Here is a 23,636-nt window from a genome sequence, read left to right as displayed (position 1 = left end):
TAAAATATTTATTTATTTATTTATTCTCGGTTTTGCTTTTTTTACCTTTTGCAAACCACTTTGAGCTTTCTTCTTTTTTAAAAAAACACATAAAGCAGTGTAGGTATATACTTTATGAAATAAACAAATGAGGAAATAAGCGGTTCCGGGCATTGCATAACTGGTCCTGCGATTCAACCTGCACGCTAACTGCTGCGATTTCTGGGGGTTGCCATCTTTTTTAAAGAGCCTCCCCCAAAAGAGGACGGTGCGTCGGCCATTCAAAGCAAACAGATGCGCTTTGTCTTCGATTTCACCCCTCGGAAAAAGAGGGCGCGTCCTGGGAAAAGAGGACACATGGCAACCCTTGTCCCCCCCCCTCTCCTCGGCTTCTTTCAGCTGCGCAAGGAGGAGCCAAGAGGGCGCGGCGCCGAGAGGCAAGATCCGCCTGTTTCCTCCTCCGCCGCGCGCCCTCTGCGCCCCTCCTCTCCTCGGAGCCGTGCGCGCACCGTGTGCGCGCTTGGAGGAAGCTGCCCGGATTTGCAGCTGCCTGGCGTCTCGCGAGAGGAGGAGGAGGAGGAGGCTGCCCGACGGGGGCCCCCCCTCTCTCTCCGCCCGGATAAATTGCCGGCGAGGCTGGGGCGCGGCTGCGGAGCCAACGGGGCGAGAGGACCAGCTGGGCGCGCTTGACGCACACGAGGCAGCCGCTCGCTCTCCTCCTACAGGTGAGTCGCCTTTGCCCTTGGCCGAGAGGAGCCTAACCTGCGCGTTTTTGCAATTGGGGGGGGGGGATGATGATGATGGGGGACGCGGACGCGCCTGGAGAGGCTGCGGGAGCCCAGGGCGCAAAGGAGCAAGCGGGTCTCCCCGCATCCTCACTTTGCAAAGGGACCTCGAGGGGTCATCCGGTTCAACCCCGGGCTCTCTCGCCCGACGCTGGGCTCGAACCCACGACCCTAAGAGCAAAGAGTCCCACGCTGAGCCACCTCGGCGAGCGGGTGGGTAGGTGTGCCTTTGCGCTTTCTTGCTCTGAGTCTTCCTTCCTCTCCATCTTCCGTTTGGAAAGCCCCGGGAATGATGCGCAGGGGCCGCAGGCAGGCAGGGCAGACCCTGTGTATGCTTACTCCGAGGTAAGCCACACACACACACACACACACACACACAGAGGAGTTGGTTGGGGCTTACTCCCAGGTAAGTGCAGGTGGCAGCGTCTTTGCCCGAGGAGGGCGGGACTGCAGGGCATCTTCTTAAACCCCTTTTTCCCCGTGAGGAAAGATCTCTCTTGAGGATGCAGGAGTGGAGAGGCTTTCCGGGAGGGCAGCAAGAAAATGCAGGCGCTCCCCAAATGCCTCCTTTCCCGATGCTTGGGGAGGTCTATAAATGTACTTTCACTTCTTGCTGGTGGATGCTGTGCGGTCACTGAACTGGAGCCATAATTGGGTGGGAAGCATTTCTGTCGGATAGGTCATCATCTTGGCAAGGTAGGTGGGGGCAAAGGACAATCAGGAACAGAGCTGTGTGATAAATACAATGCAACGTAAGCAAACGGAACCGAGATAGAACCTGCTGCTTAAATAGGTTTGGTCCCATTGTTTGGAGGAGACCAAGCCTGTTTGTTTTTTCTCTCTCTGCTAAAAGCTGCGTTCATCTGTGTAACATGCAAGCTGCCTCAAAGCCTCTAAATTATCCCATACTTGAAGGGGCCGAGAGGCAAAATTTGCCGCTGTTTCACAGGGTTCTCTGTAGAAGAGGTTTAGTTTGGTTGCTTTTATTTACACTGCGTGAAATATTGTAGTTGGGATGCAAAAACACTGTTGTGGGTGAGTGAGCATTTTTTAATTTGAAAAAGCTCCCTGTGTTTTTTGGAACTTATTGTCTGTCTGTAATAACTGTTTAACCAATGCATCACCTGTACTGTACTATATCTTTAAAAAAACTGGGTGCTTGGTAGTCCTTCAAGTATTGCACCGAGACTTAAAATGAGAAGCTTGAATCCCCCTAGCATGGTGTGCTCTTTCCCTTTTGCTGTCTTTCGTATGAAAAGGAATCCTGCCTGATATTGATCAACTTAAGGGAGGCATTAAGGTTTTTTGCTTTTAAGTTGCTTTATAATCACATCTGCAGCAGGATAAAGTTTCACGAGAACTGAAATGGAAACACATCCTGTCATTTCTGTGTTACAGAAACTCTTTAATAGTGCATACACAAACATTTCAAACACATCCATTCAACCCCCCCTCCTAGAACTGTAGTTTATGCCTGTGTTTCCGGCACCCTTAAATTATAGTTCAAAGGATTCCTTTCCAGGAGAGGAGAGAGAATGTGCTTTAAATGTACAATGTGTACTCTGCCGAGAACAGATTTCTGAATCCTGTTTGGTTTTGAGCACAGCCTGCACCAGCCATAACTCATAATCATGGGATGATAAGAGTCACGGTCAAAATATCTGGAGGGCACGAACTCAAGGATGGCTGAGTGAAAGGAATATTCCAGAGCAACTCTGTCCTTAATAGACTAATGATGTGGTTTCATAATACAGATGGCAGTTCTGTTTGCAGAGGGAGAATCCCACAACCACCAGTGGAAGAAGGGGCAATTTCAACGTGTTAAGCACTTTATTGCTACAGAGGGGACAAACAGTCTCCCTTGTTCCATTTAACACAACTTTGACAGTGGATCTACATTTGGTAACTGTGGATTCAGCTTGGCTTTTCTTCACTCCTTCTTGTAAGCAGAGTTGGATGCAGAGCTTTCCAAACTCTCCATGTTGGCGGCACACTTTTTAGACATGCATCATTTTGCGACACAGTAATTCAGTTTTAGTAGCAAACCAGAGGTTAAATGAACCCCTTTTCACACACCGACACACTGCAGCGGATACACTAACATGCCGTGGCACACACAGTCTGGAAAGCTCTGGTTTAATGTCTACTCCGAAGGCACTGTTGTTTGTTTAATAACTTAGTAAAGAATACTAGAATACAATGCTCAGCTTCCACTTTTCAAATCCCAAATTAAACTTTTATTTCCCTAACCTAACTTGTTGCTACTACGTTTTGGCTTGGAAAGTGAGGCAAATTTTTGGACACAAGAAAAGCCAAGTGTTCCCAAGGTTATCTACAAATTGGCTTTGTCAAAGCAACCCCGAACATGTCTCTGCTCAGTTCAAGTTATGCAAGCATTACTGAATAAACTAGTGAATTATAATTTAGAAATAACGGAAGATATCCAAAATAGTCGTGCTTTGAATACGCCCATTGAAATTGATACTTAGTACACCAAGTTACTTAAGCCTATTGATTTTCGCAGGTCTGCTCATGAGTATGACTCACTGGATATTGCCCACAAATTTTATTGGCCAGTTATATTTGTCCGGAAAGAAAATGATTTCAGATTTGAAGTTTCAACCTTCCTTAGTGCATAAATGGAAAGTGTTTTAATAGCGGAACAAGCTGAGCATATCTTAGCAGCTGCAACTTGTCAAAAGGTTAGGTTTTGTTTCAAGCCTTGCATTTAACTTGTGCTTTCTATCCCCTCCCGCAGACTCTATAAAGCATTCAAGGCCCAAACATGGCGGAAGAAAGGACTGATTCACAGCAGGTATGTTTGCACGCACCAAAAATGTTCCTGACGATTTATTCCAGAAGAAATGTGGGCTAACTGTCCTGTCTTCTGCATACACAGAATGTGGTTGCCAGGGTTGCCAACCTTCCCCTGGTGAGCTCCACCTACGACATGGTCTCCTCAGCTTACGTCACCACGAAGGACAACCATCCCTACCTGAAGTCTGTATGTGAGATGGCGGAGAAGGGCGTAAAGACCATTACTGCCGTAGCCATGACCGGCGCTCTGCCTATCATCCAAAAGCTGGAGCCACAAAGTAAGCCGCAGCTCTTGGAAACACTTTTCAGCTTGCAGGATTCTTCCAGAAGAAAAAAAAATCAGGTTTATTTGTAACAATAAACAAGTTCCCAAGCAGAAATGACAGCCTGGGCATGCAAGTTGGAAATGACTGTCGTTTCGTAGGCTTCACATTCAGATGTGTAGACAGCATGGTAAGGTCCAAAGTCATCTGTGATCCCTCTAGTGGAGTGCGTTGCGAACAGTCAGGATCCAGTGATCCTCAGGCATGCACCTCCAAATGGTGGAGCTGTCGGGGCTGCATCCTGGCTCCCAGGCACCTTCAAGTGGTTGCAAGGGACTAATAGCCAGGTGCCAAATGTGTCTGGCATCAGGCAAATTTTGAACACTGCCACCGAGTATAATAATCTCACGCAGTGTTCGAAACTTCCATTTTTCTTGGTGCATTTTGCGACAGGGAATTTCATTAGTGTGAAGAAGAAGAAGAATTTGGATTTGATATCCCGCTTTATCACTACCCTAAGGAGTCTCAAAGCGGCTAGCATTCTCCTTTCCCTTCCTCCCCCACAACAAACACTTTGCGAGGTGAGTGGGGCTGAGAGACTTCAGATAAGTATGACAAGCCCAAGGTCACCCAGCAGCTGCATGTGGAGGAGCAGGGAAGCGAACCTGGTTTACCAGATTACAAGCTATTAACCGCTTTTCTGGGCGCAGTACCTCAAGTTAGAAACGCCTCAGGTTACAAACGCTTCAGGTTACAATCTCAGCTAACCTGGAAGGGTTACCTTGAGTTGAGAACTTTGCCCCAGGAGGAGAACGGAAATCGTGTGCTGGCATTGCAGTGGCAGCAAGAGGCCCCGTTAGCGAAAGCATGCCTCTAGTTAAGAACAGTTTCAGGTTAAGAACGGACCTCTGGAACAAATTAAGTTCAGAACTAGAGGTACCACTGTACTGTGCCTAAGTTATCAGATTAAAACTGCAGAGCGGAAGGAAAGGAGGACCTTTTTCTGCCTCGCCACTTCTAGCTACTCTCTGAAGACTGGAGAAGATACCCTCTTAAGAACTTTAGGGGGTTGGCAGGGGAAGGACTAGACCATGTGAAAAATGAACATAATATTTTAGCTGCAGTTCATTCATTTTCAGCTTTGTATTCTTGTTATAAAAAAGCACACCTAGACATTCTTGTGCCCATATCCTAAGTTTAAGGTGCCATTTAGCTCCTAGTTTTCATATCTCAGCTTCTAACGCTGATCTCAGGATGGTTATTCAACTACTTATGTGCTGCTTAATTGTGCCAGTGGTCATGGATGATGGAAATTGCAGTCCAGTGACATACTCAGTTGTCAGCTTGCAAAAATGCTCTGCTCAGAAGCCTTGTTGCTTTTGTAGAATGCCTAAAATGTTTTCACCACGGGCAGAGTATTTTGTTTGGCTTAGCAGAAGCACACTCCCTGCAAAGAACTGTAAAGGCCTGCCTTAAATAACAGCTCATTGCGAGGCTACTAATACCTTTGCATAACGTTTATGGGCCGCTGTGGCTATAAAGAAGCTTTCTGGATGAATTGGGTGCGAAGTCAAATAAGATGGTGACTTGTAAGATGCACAATGAGTCAAAAAAACCCTCCTGGCTCTAGTTTCTCACCCTTCACCCACTTCTAAGTTCTGTCTCAGCTTCCCCTTTCGCCTACTTTCTCAATGTCTCACAGTTTAGAAACTTGGCACTTTGCGTTTTGCACTCCCGTGCTTGAGTGTGTCAAATTGTTCGCGGAAACCTATTCTTGCAAAGTGGCAGAGGGCCAGGAGACCCTCTTTTATCGCTTTCTGAAGGAGCTCTGAACTTGCTAATGAGTCATTCATGATGAACTTCGTCCTTAACGTGATACGTCAGAATGCTTTCTGTTTCCCAGCAGTTCAAAGAAATAAACAGCTTCTGATTAACTTCTTAAAATTGCAAAAGCTGGCCTAACGGTCCTTTTAATGTTTCCAGTTGCAGTTGCCAACAGCTATGCTTGCATAGGACTTGACAAAGTCGAGGAGAGGCTGCCAATACTTTATCAACCAACTGATAAGGTAAACTATTTAGAAGGATTTTAATGTGGCTTTTTCTCTCTCGTTGGTTCGAAGCAGAGTTACACATGAACTGGAAAAAAGGTGCCAACTATAACAGGGTGCATTGGGGAGCGGGGGGGACTTCATCACAGGAAACAAATGAAGTAGCCCTGAGGCACGCAGGGTGGTATGACTTACTTGGGATACCTGCCCAGTGTTTAATCCAGAAATGCAAAAGTTCCCTGCTTTATGTATCTGTTGAGTTCAAAGCCCTCTCCTGCAGGGCTTTCTCATTCACTTCTTTGAAGGAAAAGGTCTCGCATATCTATAGGCTGCTCACTGGACACTTAGGGTGGTATCCGGTGCTAGTCCTACTCAGAGTAGACTCATTGAAATGAAGGGACTTAAGTTAGTCATTGCCATTAATTTTAGTGGGTCTACAGAGTAGAACTGACCAGTGGTGTTGCGTCCTTTGCTGGTGCCCGGGGCACTGCTCTGCTTGCCCCTCCAAATCATTTGCCTAGGGCTATACCCCCCCCCCGGCCCTCTCCACGCTACGACCCTGGGACTTCCAATATTATTACTTATTACTTATTTATTGAATTTATATACCGCCCTATACCTGGAGGTATCGGGGCGGTTCACAGAACAAAACCAAAATATAAAACCACAGAATATATCATCAAAATAAAAACAATACCCCCTGTGCAAAAAAAACAACAACCAGACATTTTAAAAGGGCATCAGGTGTCAATCAAATCAACCAAAGGCCTGGTTAAAAAGGAACATTTTCGCCTGGCACTTAAAGGTGTGTCATGAAGGCACCAAGCAAACTTCCCCGGGGAGAGCATTTCACAGACAGGGAGCCACTGCAGAGAAGGCCCCGCTCTCATGTTGCCACCCTCCAGACCTCTCGAGGAGGAGGCGCATGAAGGAGGTCCTCACCCATGTGGCATTCTGTTTTGTTAAGCAAAAGCCCAGTGTTACAGCTCCTTTGAAGACTCTAGGCATTGGGGACACACTCCTCCAAAGTCTGCATGGCGTACACAGAGTGATCCAGAATCTAAGCTGGTTGCATTGTTGGAACTCAGGTTTATGTTTGTTCTCCCCCCCACCAAAAAAAAACCAGCAAGCAGGAAGCAAGCTTTTTTATTGGCTTACTGATCTTGGTTTTTTGGGAAACCATCAGGTTATGCAATGGGCAAGATTCTGTCTTGTTTTATGCTTGGTGGGGGAGTATGGAAACTCATGAAGAACTTGCGAGTGTGTGCCAGCACACCGCTCGTTCGTCATAAAACTGTATTTTTAAACTCTGGCTTAATGTGATGGGCAAACTGGGCCCATGTGCTTTATACTGAATGAGTTGTGTCACTCCTTGCGTCTTGCATTCAGCTAGCAGTGAAGAATCTGCAACCACTTTTTCTAGGTTGTCGCTAATGCAATGGATGTGGTTGTCGGTGCGAGGGATGTCGTCGCAACTACCGTGACTGGTGCCAAGGATACTGTTGCACAAACCATTAATGGAGTTGTTGACAAGACAAAAGGAGCCGTCCAGGACAGTGTGGAGTTGACCCGGTCAGTGGTCAGTGGCAGCATCAACACCGTTCTGGGAAGCCGGGTGCTGCGTCTGGTGACCAGTGGGGTGGACACTGCACTCAGCAGATCAGAGACCCTTGTAGACCAGTATCTCCCACTGACGGAAGAAGAACTAGGTAAGTTCTCCTAGAACAGTGGTTCTCAACCTGTGGGTCCCCAAATGTTGTTGGACTACAACTCCCATCATCCCTGAGCTCTGGCCTTGCTAGGTAGGGGTGATGGGAGTAGTAGTCCAACAACATCTGGGGACCCACAGGTTGAGAAAGGCTGTCCTAGAACATGGGCAGGCAAACTAAGGCCCGAGGGTCGGATCCGGCCCAATCGTCTTCTAAATCCGGCCCACGGACAATCAAGGAATCAGCGTGTTTTTACATGAGTAGAATGTGTCCTTTTATTTAAAATGCATCTCTGGGTTATTTGTGGGGCATAGGAATTCATTCAATTTTCCTCCCAAAATATAGTCTGGCCCCCCACAAGGTCTGAGGGACAGTAGACCGGCCCCCTGCTGAAAAAGTTTGCTGACCCCTGTCCTAGAAGGTCCAGTCTGCCAGGTTACATACCTTGTTATGAAGATTGTGCTATTTTTCGTAAATAGAAACGAGGGGGAAATACACTTGCTGAAGTTCATTGGTTATGAAGCCAATGAAATGTGATGCTATCATGTATTATTTTTCAAGAACAAGGAAAACAAACCGTATTTTTTGCTCTGTAAGACTCACTTTTTCCCTCCTAAAAAGTAAGGGGAAATGTGTGTGCGTGTTATGGAGCGAACGCAGGCTGCGCAGCTATCCCAGAAGCCAGAACAGCAAGAGGGATTGTTGCTTTCACTGCGCAGTGATCCCTCTTCCTGTTCTGGCTTCTGAGATTCGGAATATTTTTTTTCTTGTTTTCCTCCTCCAAGAACTAGTTGCGTCTTGTGGTCTGGTGCGTCTTATAAAGTGAAAAATACGGTAGTTTGTGGGTAGAACTGGGCCTCTTGATGATCATTTGGCTATTCGGTTGGTTTACGACTGCAAACTTTGTAACATGGCGTAAGATCTGTCAGCCCTACACACTCAATCGCGGCGACTCTCTGGGTTTGACGGAAGGCTTCGCATTCAAAGCTCTTCCCTGGGAAAGTCGCCAGCTCTCTCACCTTGAATGTTTCACCATCAGACCAAAACCACCTTGCAAAGTTGCCTTGGGAGAATTTGTCTCTCTTGGCTATAGGCAACAGACTCTCAAGAAGTGAGCGAGAAAGATAGGAAGCGGTTGTTAGCTTTCCTAATTGCAAGCTTGACGGCGTTAACTTGCCACGGTTACAGTTGGAATGGTTTGCTGTTTTGATTCTGCAGAGAAAGAAGCTACGAAAATGGAAGGATTTGAAGTTGGAGTTCAGAAGCCAAGTTACTACGTTAGATTAGGGTCTTTGTCGTCAAAGGTCCGATCCCGTGCCTACCAGCAGGCCTTAATCAAGGTTCGAGATGCAAAGCTCAGAAGCCAAGAGACAATCTCTCAACTTAACTCCACTGTCAATCTGGTAAGTGAGTTCTGGGCTCTAACTTCAGATTTTTGCAAAGGGTTTCAGTCATAGCTGTCAAGCGTCCCTTATTTGGGGGGAAAGTCCCTTATCCCAGTGCTGTGTCCTGCTGCTGTCCCTTATTGATGATGTCCCTTAAATTTCCCGGGTTTCAAAGGAAGCAGCTCAGCTCCTCTTCCTCCCTCCCTGCCAGCCAGGGAGGAGGGAGGCTCCAACTGTGTTGCTTGGCTGTGTTGCTCACCTAATAAGGAGTCTAAGAACAATTGGGGGGTAGAGCTTGCATGCCTTGTGCTGATCAAATCGGCCGCGTTGCCTGGGGACTCAGCGCTTCCCAGCAGAGAGGTGACAGTGGTTTTCCTTGCTGCATCCCCTTTGCCGGGTTGCTGCGCTGTGGGAACCACCGCTTGAGGCTTCGTTTGGCTGCTAGCTGGGCTTTCTGCCTTTGGCTTGGAGGGGCTCAGAAGTTGAACATACCTTTGCTTGGAAAATGCCTTATTTTGGCTGCTGATCCCTTATTTTCAAATCTGTAAGTTGACAGCTATGGTTTCAGTCAACCTTTTGGACTCACAGTGCATGTATCGGATGGCAGTCCGCTCTACCTTTTTAATAATATTTTAATCCTGTGTTCTTTACTTGTGAGTTGGCCTTGAGTTTTAAAGTTTGCAAGGCTAGCATTAAGGTAACACACAGCTCAGCGTTTTATTGGGCAGCCTTCCTACATCCATGGACACAATAAGAATATTTTCTTAACATCAAATTGTTGAAACAATAGGTCCAAAAAACACTATAGTGGCATTTGATGGGCTCTTAGGACAGGGTAATCTGAAGGAGGAAATGTTAGGCTTTATTTAAACAAATAAAGAATTCTTCAAAATGATATGTAGCGTGCCAGCAACTGCACCAAAGGAGAGGAATTGGTGAAAACAGAGGCTCTACTGGACAAGAATACACAGTTACATTTTGGGGCCCAAGTAGATATCTTTCATTCATACGAGATCCATATAGCGCTGTGAAATTCCAACTTCCTAATTCTTTTTCAGAGGGTTTGTTGGAGGGTTTAACAATCGCCGGTGGAGTTTTAAAAGGAGATATCAGAGTCGACCTTGTACAAACATGTTTGATAACTAAAGGAATAAAAAAATTAAAAAATTGTCCAGTAGCACCTTAGAGACCAACTAAGTTTGCTACTGGACAGTTTTTTAATCTATTTATTTCGACTGCCGTCAGACCAACACGGCTACCTACCTGAATCTTGTTTGATAAATGTTGGCAGAACAAAGATTGCTTTAGCTGCGCAAGCACTCCCAAGAATGATCTGAGTTTCCTGTATCCTGGGAGAAAGATTCGCAGAAATCAGTGGCTACTCCTGAGTAGACATGTGCAGGATTGCACCGTTGAAGAGTACTTCCCAAAAGTTGAACGTGCAACTCTTTTGTATTCCAGATTGAATATGCCAGAAAGAATATGAATAGTGCCAACCAGAAACTCCAAGATGCCCAACAAAAGCTGTATAATTCCTGGGTAGAATGGAGGAAAAACACAGGCCAAAATGAGGAAGATGACTCCCGCAGTGCTGAGGTAGGTTGCTGAGTGAGCATTGGGCAGATGTGTGTCAGGTTAATACCTTTATTTTTCGCTCTATAAGATGCACCAGACCACAAGACACACCTAGTTTTTGGAGGAGGAAAACAAGCGAAAAAAATATTCTGAATCTCAGGAGCCAGAATAGCAAGAGGGATCGCTGCGCAGTGAAAGCAGCAATCCCTCTTGCTGTTCTGGTTTCTGGGATAGCTGTGCAGCCTGCATTCGCTCCATAAAACGCACACACATTTTCCCTTACTTTTTAGGAGGAAAAAAGTGAGTCTTACAGAGCAAAAAATACGGTATTCTGCAGCCTTATAAATATGTTTGCAGGAAGAGGGCTCGCTGTTTGGTTGTTTTTGTTTTAACTATTTGTGTTTTTTATTGTATTCAATTTTACTAATATTACCAGTTAAAGTAAAAAAAAGGAAAGAAAATACATAAACCATTTTAAAACGTAGAGGAAAACAACACTATGACAGCAAAATATAATTAAGATCACAGAACTATATAACACATGTGCAAATGACTGAACTTAGTTTCCCTCAAATATACATGGATTCATGGGTTGGTATGGTTTCGATAGGGACGCAGGTGGCGCTGTGTGTAAAACCTCAGTGCCTAGGGCTTGCCGATCGCATGGTCGGCGGTTCGAATCCCCGCGGCGGGGTGAGCTCCCGTCTTTCGGTCCCAGCTCCTGCCCACCTAGTAGTTCGAAAGCACCCTTAAGTGCAAGTAGATAAATAGGTACCGCTTTATAGCGGGAAGGTAAACAGCGTTTCTGTGTGCTGCGCTGGCTCGCCAGAGCAGCTTCGTCACGCTGGCCACATGACCCGGAAGTGTCTCCGGACAGCGCTGGCCCCCGGCCTCTTAAGTGAGATGGGCGCACAACCCTAGTGTCGGACACAACTGGCCCTATGGTTACCTTTACCTATGGTTTCGATAAATGCACTCCAAATATTTAATTTGTCCATACATAATGTTTGTCTGAAGGCGATCCATTCATGAGTTGCAATGCCATCTGTCCATTGATTGAAAGGCTATGTTTTTGTCCTCCTAATGTATTAGTATCATATATATTTTTGCAGATATAAAGGGCAAGGTTGCACCCAAAACAATTTCCTTGCCCAGTTGCTGCAGCAGTCTACAGCTGGCCATGCTGAAAGTTCTTTATCAAGGTTAAGAGTATTAACCTTTTGACCCAAATAATTACAGCAGTGATAAGGCTGCTGTCCAGGACTCAAGCGAAGGCTTAAACTTAGCTCTTGCTACTACTGGGTATTAGCTGCTTGTCTTGTTTCAGCCACAGCGGAAATACAGGAAGCTTGTAAAGAAAAGGGAAAAGATGTGAATGAGTAAGGTGGCTTCTCTCAGCACACTCTTTCCCACGCCTACAAAATCTTTGTAGCAAGCATGGGGGTAAAGCTATCTGGCAAATAGGATATAACTGAAGAACCACTTGACAGATCTGTTACTGGTGGGAGGCCAGGAGAGAGAAATGCTTTTCGCTTTCCAGGTCAAGGGGTCTGATTAGGTTGCAAGTCCCAGCCAAAGTTAGGATCCCTTGGATGCGGAGAAACATTGGTCAGTGCGTATGAGCATTCATTTGGGTCTTATGGCAGTGTCTCAGCCAGTGTGAGAAACTCAGATATATAAGCTTAAGCGCCAAATGGCTCCTTAAACCAAGGCTAGTCACCAAATCAGAATGCCTAGTAGCCCTTTGGGGGGCCAGGCGTTTCGAAAGCTGTATTTTTCAATTCCTGAAATTCATTCTGATTGGGCAGTGAAAATGTAACAGAATTATACAGGATGCATTGTGAAAACAGCCAAGATCCATGGTTCCCCAGGTATGCACCTCCAAATGGTGGAGACATCAGGCGCCATCTTGGCACCTGGGCATCTTCACTTGGTCGTGAGTGGCCGATAGCCAGGTGCCAAATGGGCCTGGCAAATTTTGAGCACAGGTCCCAGCTTCATTCCATACTTCAGTCGTACCTTGGAAGTTGAACGGAATCTGTTCCAGAAGCCCGTTCGATTTACAAAACGTTCAGAAACCGAATCGCGGGTTCTGATTGGCTGCAGGAAGGTCCTGCAGCCAATTGGAAGCTGCCTCAGACATTTGGGTTCCAAAGAACGTTTGCAGACCGGAACACTCACTTCTGGGTTTGCGACGTTCAGGAGCCAAAACGTCCGAGTACCAAGGCGTTTGGGATCCAAGGTACAACTGTACCCCCGACATTGGAAGTTCAAGCCCCGGCTGTAGAATACAGTCATACCTCAGGTTAAATATGCTTCAGGTTGAGTGCTTTCAGGTTGCGCTCCGCGGCGACCCGGAAGTAACGGAACACGTTACTTCCAGGTTTCGCTGCTCGCGCATGCGCAGACACACACATTCACTGAAGCGGCGATTCGCAGCACGCGCAAACGCGGGTTGCGTTCACTTAAGGATGCGAACGGGGATCCGGAATGGATCCGGTTCGTATCCAGAGGTACCACTGTATTGGGGTTATTTTAAGCTAACAGAATAACATGGAGCCCGTTTCCAATGTCTGTGTGTTTTGCTTTCGTTTCCAGTACATTGAATCACGCACACTAACGATTGCACGGAACCTGACCCAGCAGCTTCAAACCACCTGCGTCACCCTGGTGTCGAGTATACAAGGTTTGCCCCAGAATATCCAAGGCCAGGTTCACCATGTGGGGGAAATGGCGGGCGAGGTCTACCGGAACTTCCGCTCAGCGTCTTCCTTCCAGGAAGTGTCCGACAACCTCATCACCACCAGCAAAGGGCAGCTGAAGAAAATGAAGGAATCGCTGGACGACGTGATGGATTACCTGGTGAACAACACGCCCCTCAACTGGCTGGTAGGTCCCTTTTACCCGCAATTGGCTGGCTCTGAGAATGCTGGGCACAGAGGTGACGGGGAGAAAAAGACCAGCCAGGAGGACAAACAGCCTGAACACAACACAGAATAAATGGCGGCGTGACAAAACGCACACACACATGCCACGTAGCTTGACTGACAAGGTGGCCGAGCTGTGGTAGCTGCAGTGTAACCTGCTGGGGGGCAGGGGGGAGAAATTTAATTCCTGCTGTGCTTTCTCTGACAAAAAAAAGCAAAAAAAGATTTCTGCACTTCCGAGTTGAGTTCCCAGTGTTTGGGTTCGAAGTTGTGAAAGATGCAAAGTGCCTTAAAAGACTTCTGAGCCTCAGCAGATTGCATTGGAGAAAACACCTTGTTTAGCTACCTGTATATTATAAAGCCCCATCTTGTCTCTCATTTAAAGTGACCTTTAAAAGGAGCTTACTGCTATTCTGTTAATATACCCAGGGGCTGGAAAAAAAACAAAGCAACCCCCTTTATTGAAAATCTGTAAAGCTTCTGGCAGCATAATTACATTTTCTTATTCAGCTTTCTTTTGAAAACTGCACACTGTACCCTTGTATACGTATCATTCCTTCCATTTGCCTTAAAGCAATTTGTTCTAGGACCTAAAAAAAGAGAAAAAGCCTTGATAAGCTTTTTCCACTCCTTGCGTGGAGTTGGACTAGACTTGCCAGAGTAACTTGTCTGTTGCGACAGCTCACCTTCGTCCTTCATTTCTAAATATGAGACGTTGTACTACTCAGTAACTCCACTTAAACTACTATTGAGCACTGTGCGCTAAACGAGATTCATGCTGTTTGTACATGGGTGTTTTTAGCCTGTCTTTTTGTAGTGCCTTGCCTTGTAATTTCACATGTATGCTTAGTAATAAATGCTTCAGCAGCCGGAGTCTGGTGTCTCTTGGATTGTGTGAAGAGTATTGAGGATGAGAAACAAATGTTGTGACTCAATTACCGTTGAGCTGTGGGTCTGTTTAAAATGGGTTGAATGCAAATTGCTGAATCAGCACCAAGCATTACATGTAAACAGATGGGCCAGGTGTTGCTGCTGTATTTATTTCCTACCTACGACTCCTCATCCAGCTCTCTGTATACTTGCAGTTTCTTAAGCTTCTACCATCCCAACTTTTGCTTGTAGCTTGCTTTTCTGGGTCGGGGCTCTTGAATCAGTGGGTTGTGGCTTGATGTATACTCGGTAGGCTGTTATGATGTATACTATGCCAAAGGAGGCCAAACCACCTGTCTCTCGTAGCACAGACATTCCGCAGTCTTGATGGCCCTTCAGATTTTACAACAGGTCCTGAACCACAACAAACTGTTGAGAACATCAGCGAATGACCTGGAGATATTTCTGGTTCCTCCTGCTCTGCTTGTTCTTGCATTTGATGCTTAAACTCAAACAAAAATAAGTTTGCTGTGCTGTCCAGGTATCCTGCTGCGCTAACAGTTACATGACAAAGTACACACAGGTCAATATGTTAATAGTTTTGTCCATGCGGGGAAAACATTTAGCGCCCTGAGACTTCCACCTGTGTAGAATCAGCACTAATGAGGACTTAAGCGTTCTGCCAATGTTGCTGGGGTAGAATTAAGCAGCAGGCCCACTCGAATCACAATTCATTGCCAATAATTCCCCTAGTCTAAAAGTGCCCTTTTAAAAATTGGCTTTAAAATTGAACCATGCCAACTGTCATGTGATCTATCATGCATGCTTTGTTGTGCTGGTTTCTTTGAACACAGTTTTTGGTTGGTGTTGCCTAGTTGCATTGGCAGAAGAATGTGAACATTTTGTTGCACTGGCGGGTGGGTGGGTGGGATTCACCTAACTAGTCCTGTTAGCTGAAACCCTGCTCAAGGACTTCTGCTTGTGCAATGGGGCTGCCCCTCCTCTCTAACCCCTATGCCCCTCTGCCCCGCCCCCCAGAATAGCATGCAAGGGGAACAGAGGAGAGATTGTTTCATCTGGCAAACTGAAATGCTTGTGCAGATGGTGCCGTCGACACAGCAGAGTGTTGAATTTCTCCCCAGTTGTTTATCCTGGTCCAACTGCCCTGGCTGCCAATTGGTTTCCAAGCCCAATTCAAAGTGCTGGTTTTGACCTATAAAGCCTTAGAAGGCTAAGGACCTCAAGGACCGCCTCTCGCCATATGAACCTACCCAGACCCTGAGATCATCTTCTGATGCCCTCCTTTGTGTGCCTCCTCCTCAAGAGGTTCGGAGGGTGGCAACAGGAGAACGGGGCCTTCTCTGCAGTGGCTCCCCATCTGTGGAATGCTCTCCCCAGGGAGATTCGCCTGGTGCCTTCATTATATACCTTCAGGCGCCAGGCGAAAACTTCCCTCTTTAACCAGACCTTTGGCTGATTGACATACAATGCCCTTTTAAAATGTGTTGTGCAGGGAGCAGGAATAATTAGGTTGTTACTGCTTTTATTTTTATTATGTATATTGTGTTTTTTATATTGTGATTTTTTTGTCCTGCACTGCCCTGAGACCTGCGGGTAAAGGGTGGTAAACAAATTTGAATAATAATAATAACCACCTTGGCTTACTAAGGACAAGCAATAATTCATGTATGGACTGGTTTTAGCCGTGCAATTAATCTGTGGTTTAAAGATCACGGATAGGCCGTGGGATCTCTCACACCCATGGATATTCTCCTTCCCTTCAGGCTGTGGAATTTTCCCTCTATACAATTCTGGTGTTGCATAAGCATTGAACATCTGCATTAAAACCAATTGCATGTGCTAATAATAATAATAATTTATTTGTTATCCCGCCCTCCCCGGCTGAGGCTGGGCTCAGGGTGGCTAACATCATAAAAACAACACAATAAGCATAAAAACAGACATCAATTAATTAAAATACATCTTAAAATTAATTCAGACACTTTAAAATCCAGGCAGGGGGCAATTAGGTAAAGGACCCCTGACCGTTAAGTCCAGTCGTGGACGACTCTGGGGTTGCAGTGCAAATCTTGCTTTATTGGCCGAGGGAGCCGGTGTACAGCTTCTGGGTCATGTGGCCAGCATGACTAAGCCGCTTCTGGCGAAACAGAGCAGCACACAGAAATGGCGTTTAACTTCCTGCCAGAGTGGTACCTATTTATCTACTTGCACTTTGACGTGCTTTCAAACTGCTAGGTTGGCAGGAGCAGGGACCGAGCAACGGGAGCTCATCGGCAAGCCCTAGGCTCTGGTTTAACCCACAGCGCCACCTGCATCCCCAGGTGGAAATTATCAGGGTGCAATTGAGAGTGGTTAATAATTGCCAGGACCAACTGTTTCCACTGATCATACAAGGACCCGTGAATGGGTTGGGGGCCTCCTTCAGGCTTGTTTTATACAAAGGAAAGTAAGCTCACATGCAATTTGACTGGGGCTGATGAGTCCCACAAAAACCTGGGAGGGTCCCACATTTTCTACCCCTGCTTTAAATAATGATATGAAGATAATTATTAGTTTTCTGTACAGGTAAATAACGTGTTACATAACAACAGAACCAGGGTACAGTGGTACCTCGGGTTAAGTACTTAATTCGTTCCAGAGGTCTGTTCTTAACCTGAAACTATTCTTAACCTGAAGCACCACTTTAGCTAATGGGGCTTCCTGCTGCTGCTGCGCTGCCGGAGCACGATTTCTGTTCTCATCCCGAAGCAAAGTTATTAACCTGAGGTACTATTTCTGGGTTAGCGGAGTCTGTAACCTGAAGCGTATGTAACCCGAGGTACCACTGTACTTGCATTTTGCCGTTGCTTGGTACATATGTATATGTTCCACTAGCATTCAAGACAAACATAAGTACAATCCTATTCATGGCAATAGCTCAATTGTACAGGATCTTCTTTGCAAGCAGAACATCACAAGCTCAATGCCATGCAGCTCCAGTGTTCGAAATTCGCCAGGCACAAGTGGCTATTGGCCGCTTGTAACCAAATGAAGGTGCCTGACATCTCTACCATCTGGAGGTGTATGCTTGGGGGTCTGGACTGTTTTCACACACTAGCAACACATCCTGTAGAATTCTACCCCTTATATTTTATCTGCAAAATCAGGTTGAATTTCAGGAAACCAAAATGCATCATCTCTGCAGCCTGAGCAGGAGCCGAGAACGACATTATAGTGAATTGTTGTAGCTTCTCTTCCCTTCTCCCACCCCAATGCCCTGCTCACAGTTGCGAAGAATAGCCCTATGTTATGAATGGCCCGTGTCACCATTAAGAAAAAGAGGTCGGAATAGGTCAATACATATGTGGACTGTCCCTGAATCAAGTGACTTTTCTTCTTTTAAGCTCTCAAAACTCTTAACTTAGCTCAAGGTGGTCCTCTGAGAACTAGCCAGATGTTGAACTGAGAATCAGTCAGTCAGCCCATCTTTTGAAAAACAAGAGTTTAGCCCCATCTTGCCCCAAAATATCAACTAGACATTCTGTTTGGGAGACTGCAACCTTGGTTTTAAGGAACCTTTTGGTGCCTAGCGTATATATCCTGATTTTTGAACACTCTGCAGCTCTAGGTAGGGCAATTGCCTGCCTGTGTTGACAAAATGGAACTAGATTTTTCTCCCTTGGTGTAAGATGAAGCCTCATGTTCCTACTTAGAGGTTTTGCTGTGTTCAGGGATGCTTATGCCCTGGAAAGTGTGTGTAGGATTGTAGCCTTATCTACGTAAGGTGCTCAAAACAGGTTACGGAAGAGTAGGCAACTTGACCTCGAATCCAGTCTGCTGCTGAAATAGGTACGGCACGGCTAGGACAGAAAACTCCCTGCTGCCTTATTCTGAGAGCCTCAAAGCAAATGGTAGCAGGGAGACCAGCATAGCAGCAGATATAGTCATCATAATACTTTTGTGTCCACAGTGTTAAAATAATAGGCAGCTGATCCTGCCTATGCTTACTCTGAAGTTCCACTAATTACAGTGGCGCTTACTCCCAAGGAATCAGAGGCATTGCCACTTTAGGCCTGAATGAGCCCATTGACTTTAATTATTTTGAAACCAATTCATTCTGAATCGAATTATTTCTGGTTTGTATGAGTCTGTTTACCCTAACTATCCTGCGGGTGTAAACCACGGAGCCTCTTGGGCTTGCCGATCGGAAGGCTGGCGGTTCGAATCCTTGTGACGGGGTGAGCTCCCGTTGCTCTGTCCCAGCTCCTGGCCACCTAGCAGTGCGAAAGCACACCAGTGCAAGTAAATAAATAGGTACCACTGCAGCAGGAAGGTAAACGGTGTTTCCGTGCACTCTGGTTTCCGTCACAGTGTCCCATTGTGCCAGAAGCGGTTTAGTCCTGCTGGCCACATGACCTGGAAAGCTGTCTGTGGACAAACGCCGGGTCCCTCAGCCTAAAAGTGAGATGAGAGCTGCACTCCCATAGTCAAATTTGACTGGACTTAACCGTCCAGGGGTCCTTTCCCTTTCCCTAACTGTTTCAGAGATGAAGTCAAGCCATGTAATCATGCTGTTGCTTTAGAAACAGAAATTTGGAGGATAACCTGGTCTAAACTATGGCAGTTGGTTAAAGTAAAGCGGGCATGCGCTGAGGGAAACTGATTCACATGTACACTACAGTTTAACACTTACCGGATCTCACTTCTGGTATCAGAGTCCAAGCTTAGGAGGAGACGATTTCTCTCCAGATTGTTGGTCTAGGGATAGGACTCGTGCTTTCAGTGACAAAGGCCTTGAGTGCAATTCCCGGACAAACCCACACAACAGGAAGAAGAGGGTCGAGCCCTTAATTGCTAGCCATAACTAGAGTGCATGATTTGCATGCAGAATATCCAGGTAAAAACCCTCAAATCTTAGTGCTGGCCGGGAAAGACTTCCTGTCTGAAATCCCGGAGTGGTATTCAAGTGAGTTTTACACAGAGTAGACCTGTTAAAATTAATGGGCCTGACTCTGATGATGATAATTATAATAATAATTCATTTATACCCCACCCATCTGACTAGGTTGCTTCCAAGACATAAAAACATAATAAAACACCAAACATTAATAGGGAAATCTGATCCAATATAAAACTCACAATAACTTTAAAATAAACAACTTATATCTTTTTTAAAAAACATATTTTTTATTAACAGGCCAATCCAATCACATTATTTCCAAATCATATTACTTTCAAATTATACAGCCAGATTTTTAAATTTTGTTGGGGGTACCCTCACATCAAGCTCCGAACGAGGATCAAAAAATCACTTCTGTTACTGCTTTTATCAAACTGTTCTATCCAGATCTGTCCAGATAGTCTCTTATTACTTCTTCATCTTCTTGTTGTTATCAGGTATTCCTTTCTTTGCAATCTCTGATAGTCAAAATAAACAACTTATATCAAAGCAACATTCAGCAATCTATCAGAACCTAATAGTAAAATTAAGCACCAGCAAATAATAAACAGTTCAACCACAATAAATACTTGCCAACCGATAATCAATAAAAGTAACAACAGATCACAATGCATAAAACACCACAAAACATACAAAACCACGTAAAAGGGAACAAAGAAGCACAACTTTAAAAAACATTTTTTAAAAAATATCCCTGAACTCCTCTCTTTCCAGCTGCTGCTGCTGCTGTTCTCAAAGTCATAGTCCAGGAAAGGCTAGGTTGGGCAAGGCAGGCGGAAACACTAGTGCCTGATGAGGAACAGAAAGTCTCTCCCCCCTCACAGTTCTTCCTCTGGAGGAGCTCTCTTATGAAGGCTTCCAGGGTTGGAGGGTGGGGCAAAGCATGTGTTCATTCATTTCAGTGAGCGTGCTCTGAATAAAACATAGCAGAATAGCACCTCTGGAGAGCCACCATCAGTCAGTGTGGTCAGTTCAGGCCTGGGTGGGTCAGTGGTCTGACATGATATAGGACAGCTTCGTATCAGCATTCAAAATTCGCCAGGCGCATTTTGCACCTAGCTATGGGCCACTTAAAGGGATGCGGGTGGCACTGTGGGTTAAACCACAGAGCCTAGGACTCGCTGATCAGAAGGTCGGCGGTTCGAATCCCTGCAACAGAGTGAGCTCCCGTTGCTCGGTCCCTGCTCCTGCCAACCTAGCAGTCTGAAAGCACGTCAAAGTGCAAGTAGATAAATAGGTACCACTACAGCAGGAAGGTAAACGGCGTTTCCATGCGCTGCTCTGGTTCGCCAGAAGCGGCTTAGTCATGCTGGCCACATGACCTGGAAGCTGTACGCCGGCTCCCTCGGCCAATAAAGCGAGATGAGCGCCGCAACCCCAGAGTCGTCTGTGACTGGACCTCATGGTCAGGGGTCCCTTTACCTTTACCTTTACGGGCCACTTGCGACCGAGTGAAAATGCCTGGGCTCCACGATGGCGCCTGACATCTCCCCCATCTGGAAGTGCCTGCCTGGGAATCCTTGGATCTTGAATGTTTTCTTTTTCTTTTTCTTAAAAAATATCGTCTTTATTGATTTAAAATACAATCATACTTTACAACGGAGTTAAACACGAAAATGAAAAAGAAAAGAGATAAAAAAGAAAAGCAAAAAAAGAAAGACAAAAAAAGAATTGACAATAGCAAAAAAAAAAAAAATCAGTTAGAAAAGCCAATCATTTATACAGCGTCATATCTTAGCCAATACAGTCTTCTGAAAAAAACTTCCAATCATTTTCATTGTACTTTTCATATTGTCTTGATTTTATCGCACAGTTTATTTTATGACTTTTCTATATATTCCTCTAAGGTGTTTATTCCATTTGTTTATTATACACATGTATCATTCAATTCTGCTAGGAATTTATCGTTTTTACAATATAATCTTATATACTCCTTGAATAATTTCCATTCTCTGTATGTTTTTTGATTCGGGGCACCCCTGACTTTTCCAGTCAGCTTTGCTAATTGAAAATACGTGATCATGAGTGTTTGCCAATCTATTGTTGGTGTTGTTTGACACTTCCAACTTCTGACTATGAGTATTCTTGCAGCCGTGATTGAGTACATAAACAGTGGTCTTGTGTTTTGCTTGATTTCTATAGGCAATATTCGGATCTTGAATGTTTTCAAACACCAGCAACACATCCTGTACAATTCTATCCATTATATTTTATCTGCACAATCAACATGAATTTCAGGAACCAGAAAGTCATATTGAAAAATAAGACTTTCGAGCCGTCTAGCCCCAAAATGGCAACTAGGCATTCTGTTTTGGCGACTGTAACTCTGATTGAAGGAGCCATTTAGTGCCTAGCTTACATAACTGAGTTTCTACCACTGCTTCCTACATTAAAATAACACAATGTGGATAAATGGTTGGTTTAAAATCTTTGGGTTTCCTTTTATTTCTCACTATGAAACCTACACCAGAGAAAGAGGCAATTCCCCACATTAATTATTTGTGAACTTTTTAAATGATAAGACAATTATTATTTAATTTCACATGTGATACGCTATGTTTTTGTCAATATAGTACTGTGAAATGGGAGGAAATTTTGCTGGCCTGTTCTCCTCAGTTTGAGTCCTAGGTCCTTAACACTTTGGGAAATGTTGAAAATGTTGCCTTCAAATTTATTTGAGTTTCTTCCTCTGCAGGTTCCGGATTTTGCTATCACAGACTTGTCTTCAGAATCGGATGAGATCCCAGATATCTTGGCTTTTGATGAAGATGGGCAGCAAGATTATTCGCGTGCAAATGGTCCCATCACCACAGGTCAAAGAGCTGAATAAACACCGAGCACAAAAAAACAAAAACTAATACTTTTGATTGAATAAATATATGTTCATACCCATTTTCCCCCCTAACCTTATCCTCCTGCTTTTTGGAGTGGAGTTACTTAGCTCTTGGGGAGTATCGGAATTGTTTGTATCACTTTTGCTTCATTTAGAGCGATCAAAACTCTGACCTTGTCAAAAATTATTATGGAACGCACATTAGCGTAACCTATTAGCATGGAGGAGTGGACTGTTTTTGTCCTCCGTGTCAGATAAATGTATTCAACTGGTCAACAATATCAATTTTAAGTCTATATCACAATTTGGACAGAAGTTGTTTCTGAAACCACATCTCTGCTGCTTTGACATGGAATCCTGTCTGAAAGAAGATTTGCCGATTTCAATTTCAGTTCCTCTGTAAATACTTCTGTGTTTCTCCATCAACATCTTTACCTGCCAGGAAGAAAAAAAAATGCAACCATTTCTCGTCTCTTTCTGTTTCGCTGTGATGTATCTGCACAACTCTGTACCAAATGTTTAAGCTCTCCACTTGCAGCCAGAAGTGATACAGCCCAGGGACAGTAAGAATTAGGCTTTGCAGTAGTGGAACATGTGCTCCTTTCCAATGTTTTGGACCACATCTCCCATCATCCCTTCCCATTGGCCAGGCTGGTTGAGGCCGATGGGAGTTGGGAGTCGCAGGTTTCCCCATCACTGCTTCAGAACGTCTGGAGTTTAACCAGGACAATACTCTAGAGCAGTGGTGGCCAAACTTGGCCCTTCAGCTGTTTTTGGACTACAATTCCCATCATCCCTAGCTAACAGGACCAGTGGTCAGGGATGATGGGAATTATAGTCCCAAAACAGCTGGAGGGCCAAGTTTGGCCGCCACTGCTCTAGATGCAAACTGGGAAACTTCTGACAGGGTTCAAAAAAGGAAAGACGTGTAGTGAAAAATGGGGCAGAAACTACGAACGAGATGGAGAAAGCTAGCCCTGAAGCGATGTTCCTGTGCAACCCACAATTGTTTTAGCAGGGTTTGTATAGTTCCAGTGGTTTGCCGTCAAACAGATCCGCCATTTCTTGACGCAAATCGGAAGAGTCAGAGGAAGCTCAAAACAAACTAGAAATGCAGAATCAGACGTACTTAACGAAATGTTACAGTTGAAAGGCGATGCCATGTTTTGGTTCAGACACACCTTTAATATCGCTGGCAGTTTTGGGTCCCCCCCCCCCCCGTTTTTTAATTATGGGATTATGAGGGTTTCCTATGGTGCTAATTTTTATAGGTTAGGTCCACAGATCTGAATTAAAGAGATATTTTGACGCTCTCTTTTGCATGAAGTGGACAACCCCCCCCCCCACTCTTCAGTTATGCATTATAAGAGATAACATGGAAGTTTTAAGCACTAGTCACTGAAATGCCTTGGAAATAAAGTTTAAAACTGTATAATCTGATGGCTGCTGATGTTTTGCTTCTCCTTTTTATTGCTTTTTATATGA

At 45.1% G+C, this 23,636-nt stretch overlaps 1 protein-coding gene across 1 annotated transcript; it reads left to right on the top strand.

Moving 5' to 3' along the window:
• The first annotated feature begins 500 nt into the window (after window positions 1-500).
• On the top strand, window positions 501-23,586 carry PLIN2 (perilipin 2). Its single transcript, XM_083420282.1, has 9 exons — window positions 501-704; window positions 3,523-3,579; window positions 3,664-3,859; window positions 5,828-5,910; window positions 7,316-7,601; window positions 8,820-9,004; window positions 10,448-10,582; window positions 13,160-13,450; window positions 22,014-23,586. Exons 2-9 carry the CDS (start codon window positions 3,550-3,552, stop codon window positions 22,146-22,148), a joined length of 1,341 nt encoding a protein of 446 aa, XP_083276408.1. The 5' UTR covers window positions 501-704; window positions 3,523-3,549; the 3' UTR covers window positions 22,149-23,586.
• Window positions 23,587-23,636: the final 50 nt, after the last annotated feature.

The sequence above is a fragment of the Podarcis tiliguerta genome (assembly GCF_965153285.1).
Source record: "Podarcis tiliguerta genome assembly, chromosome: 17".
Lineage (NCBI taxonomy): Eukaryota > Metazoa > Chordata > Lepidosauria > Squamata > Lacertidae > Podarcis > Podarcis tiliguerta.
The sequence above is the reverse complement of the archived record's forward strand: the minus strand, read 5'-3'. Positions and strand labels throughout refer to the sequence as shown.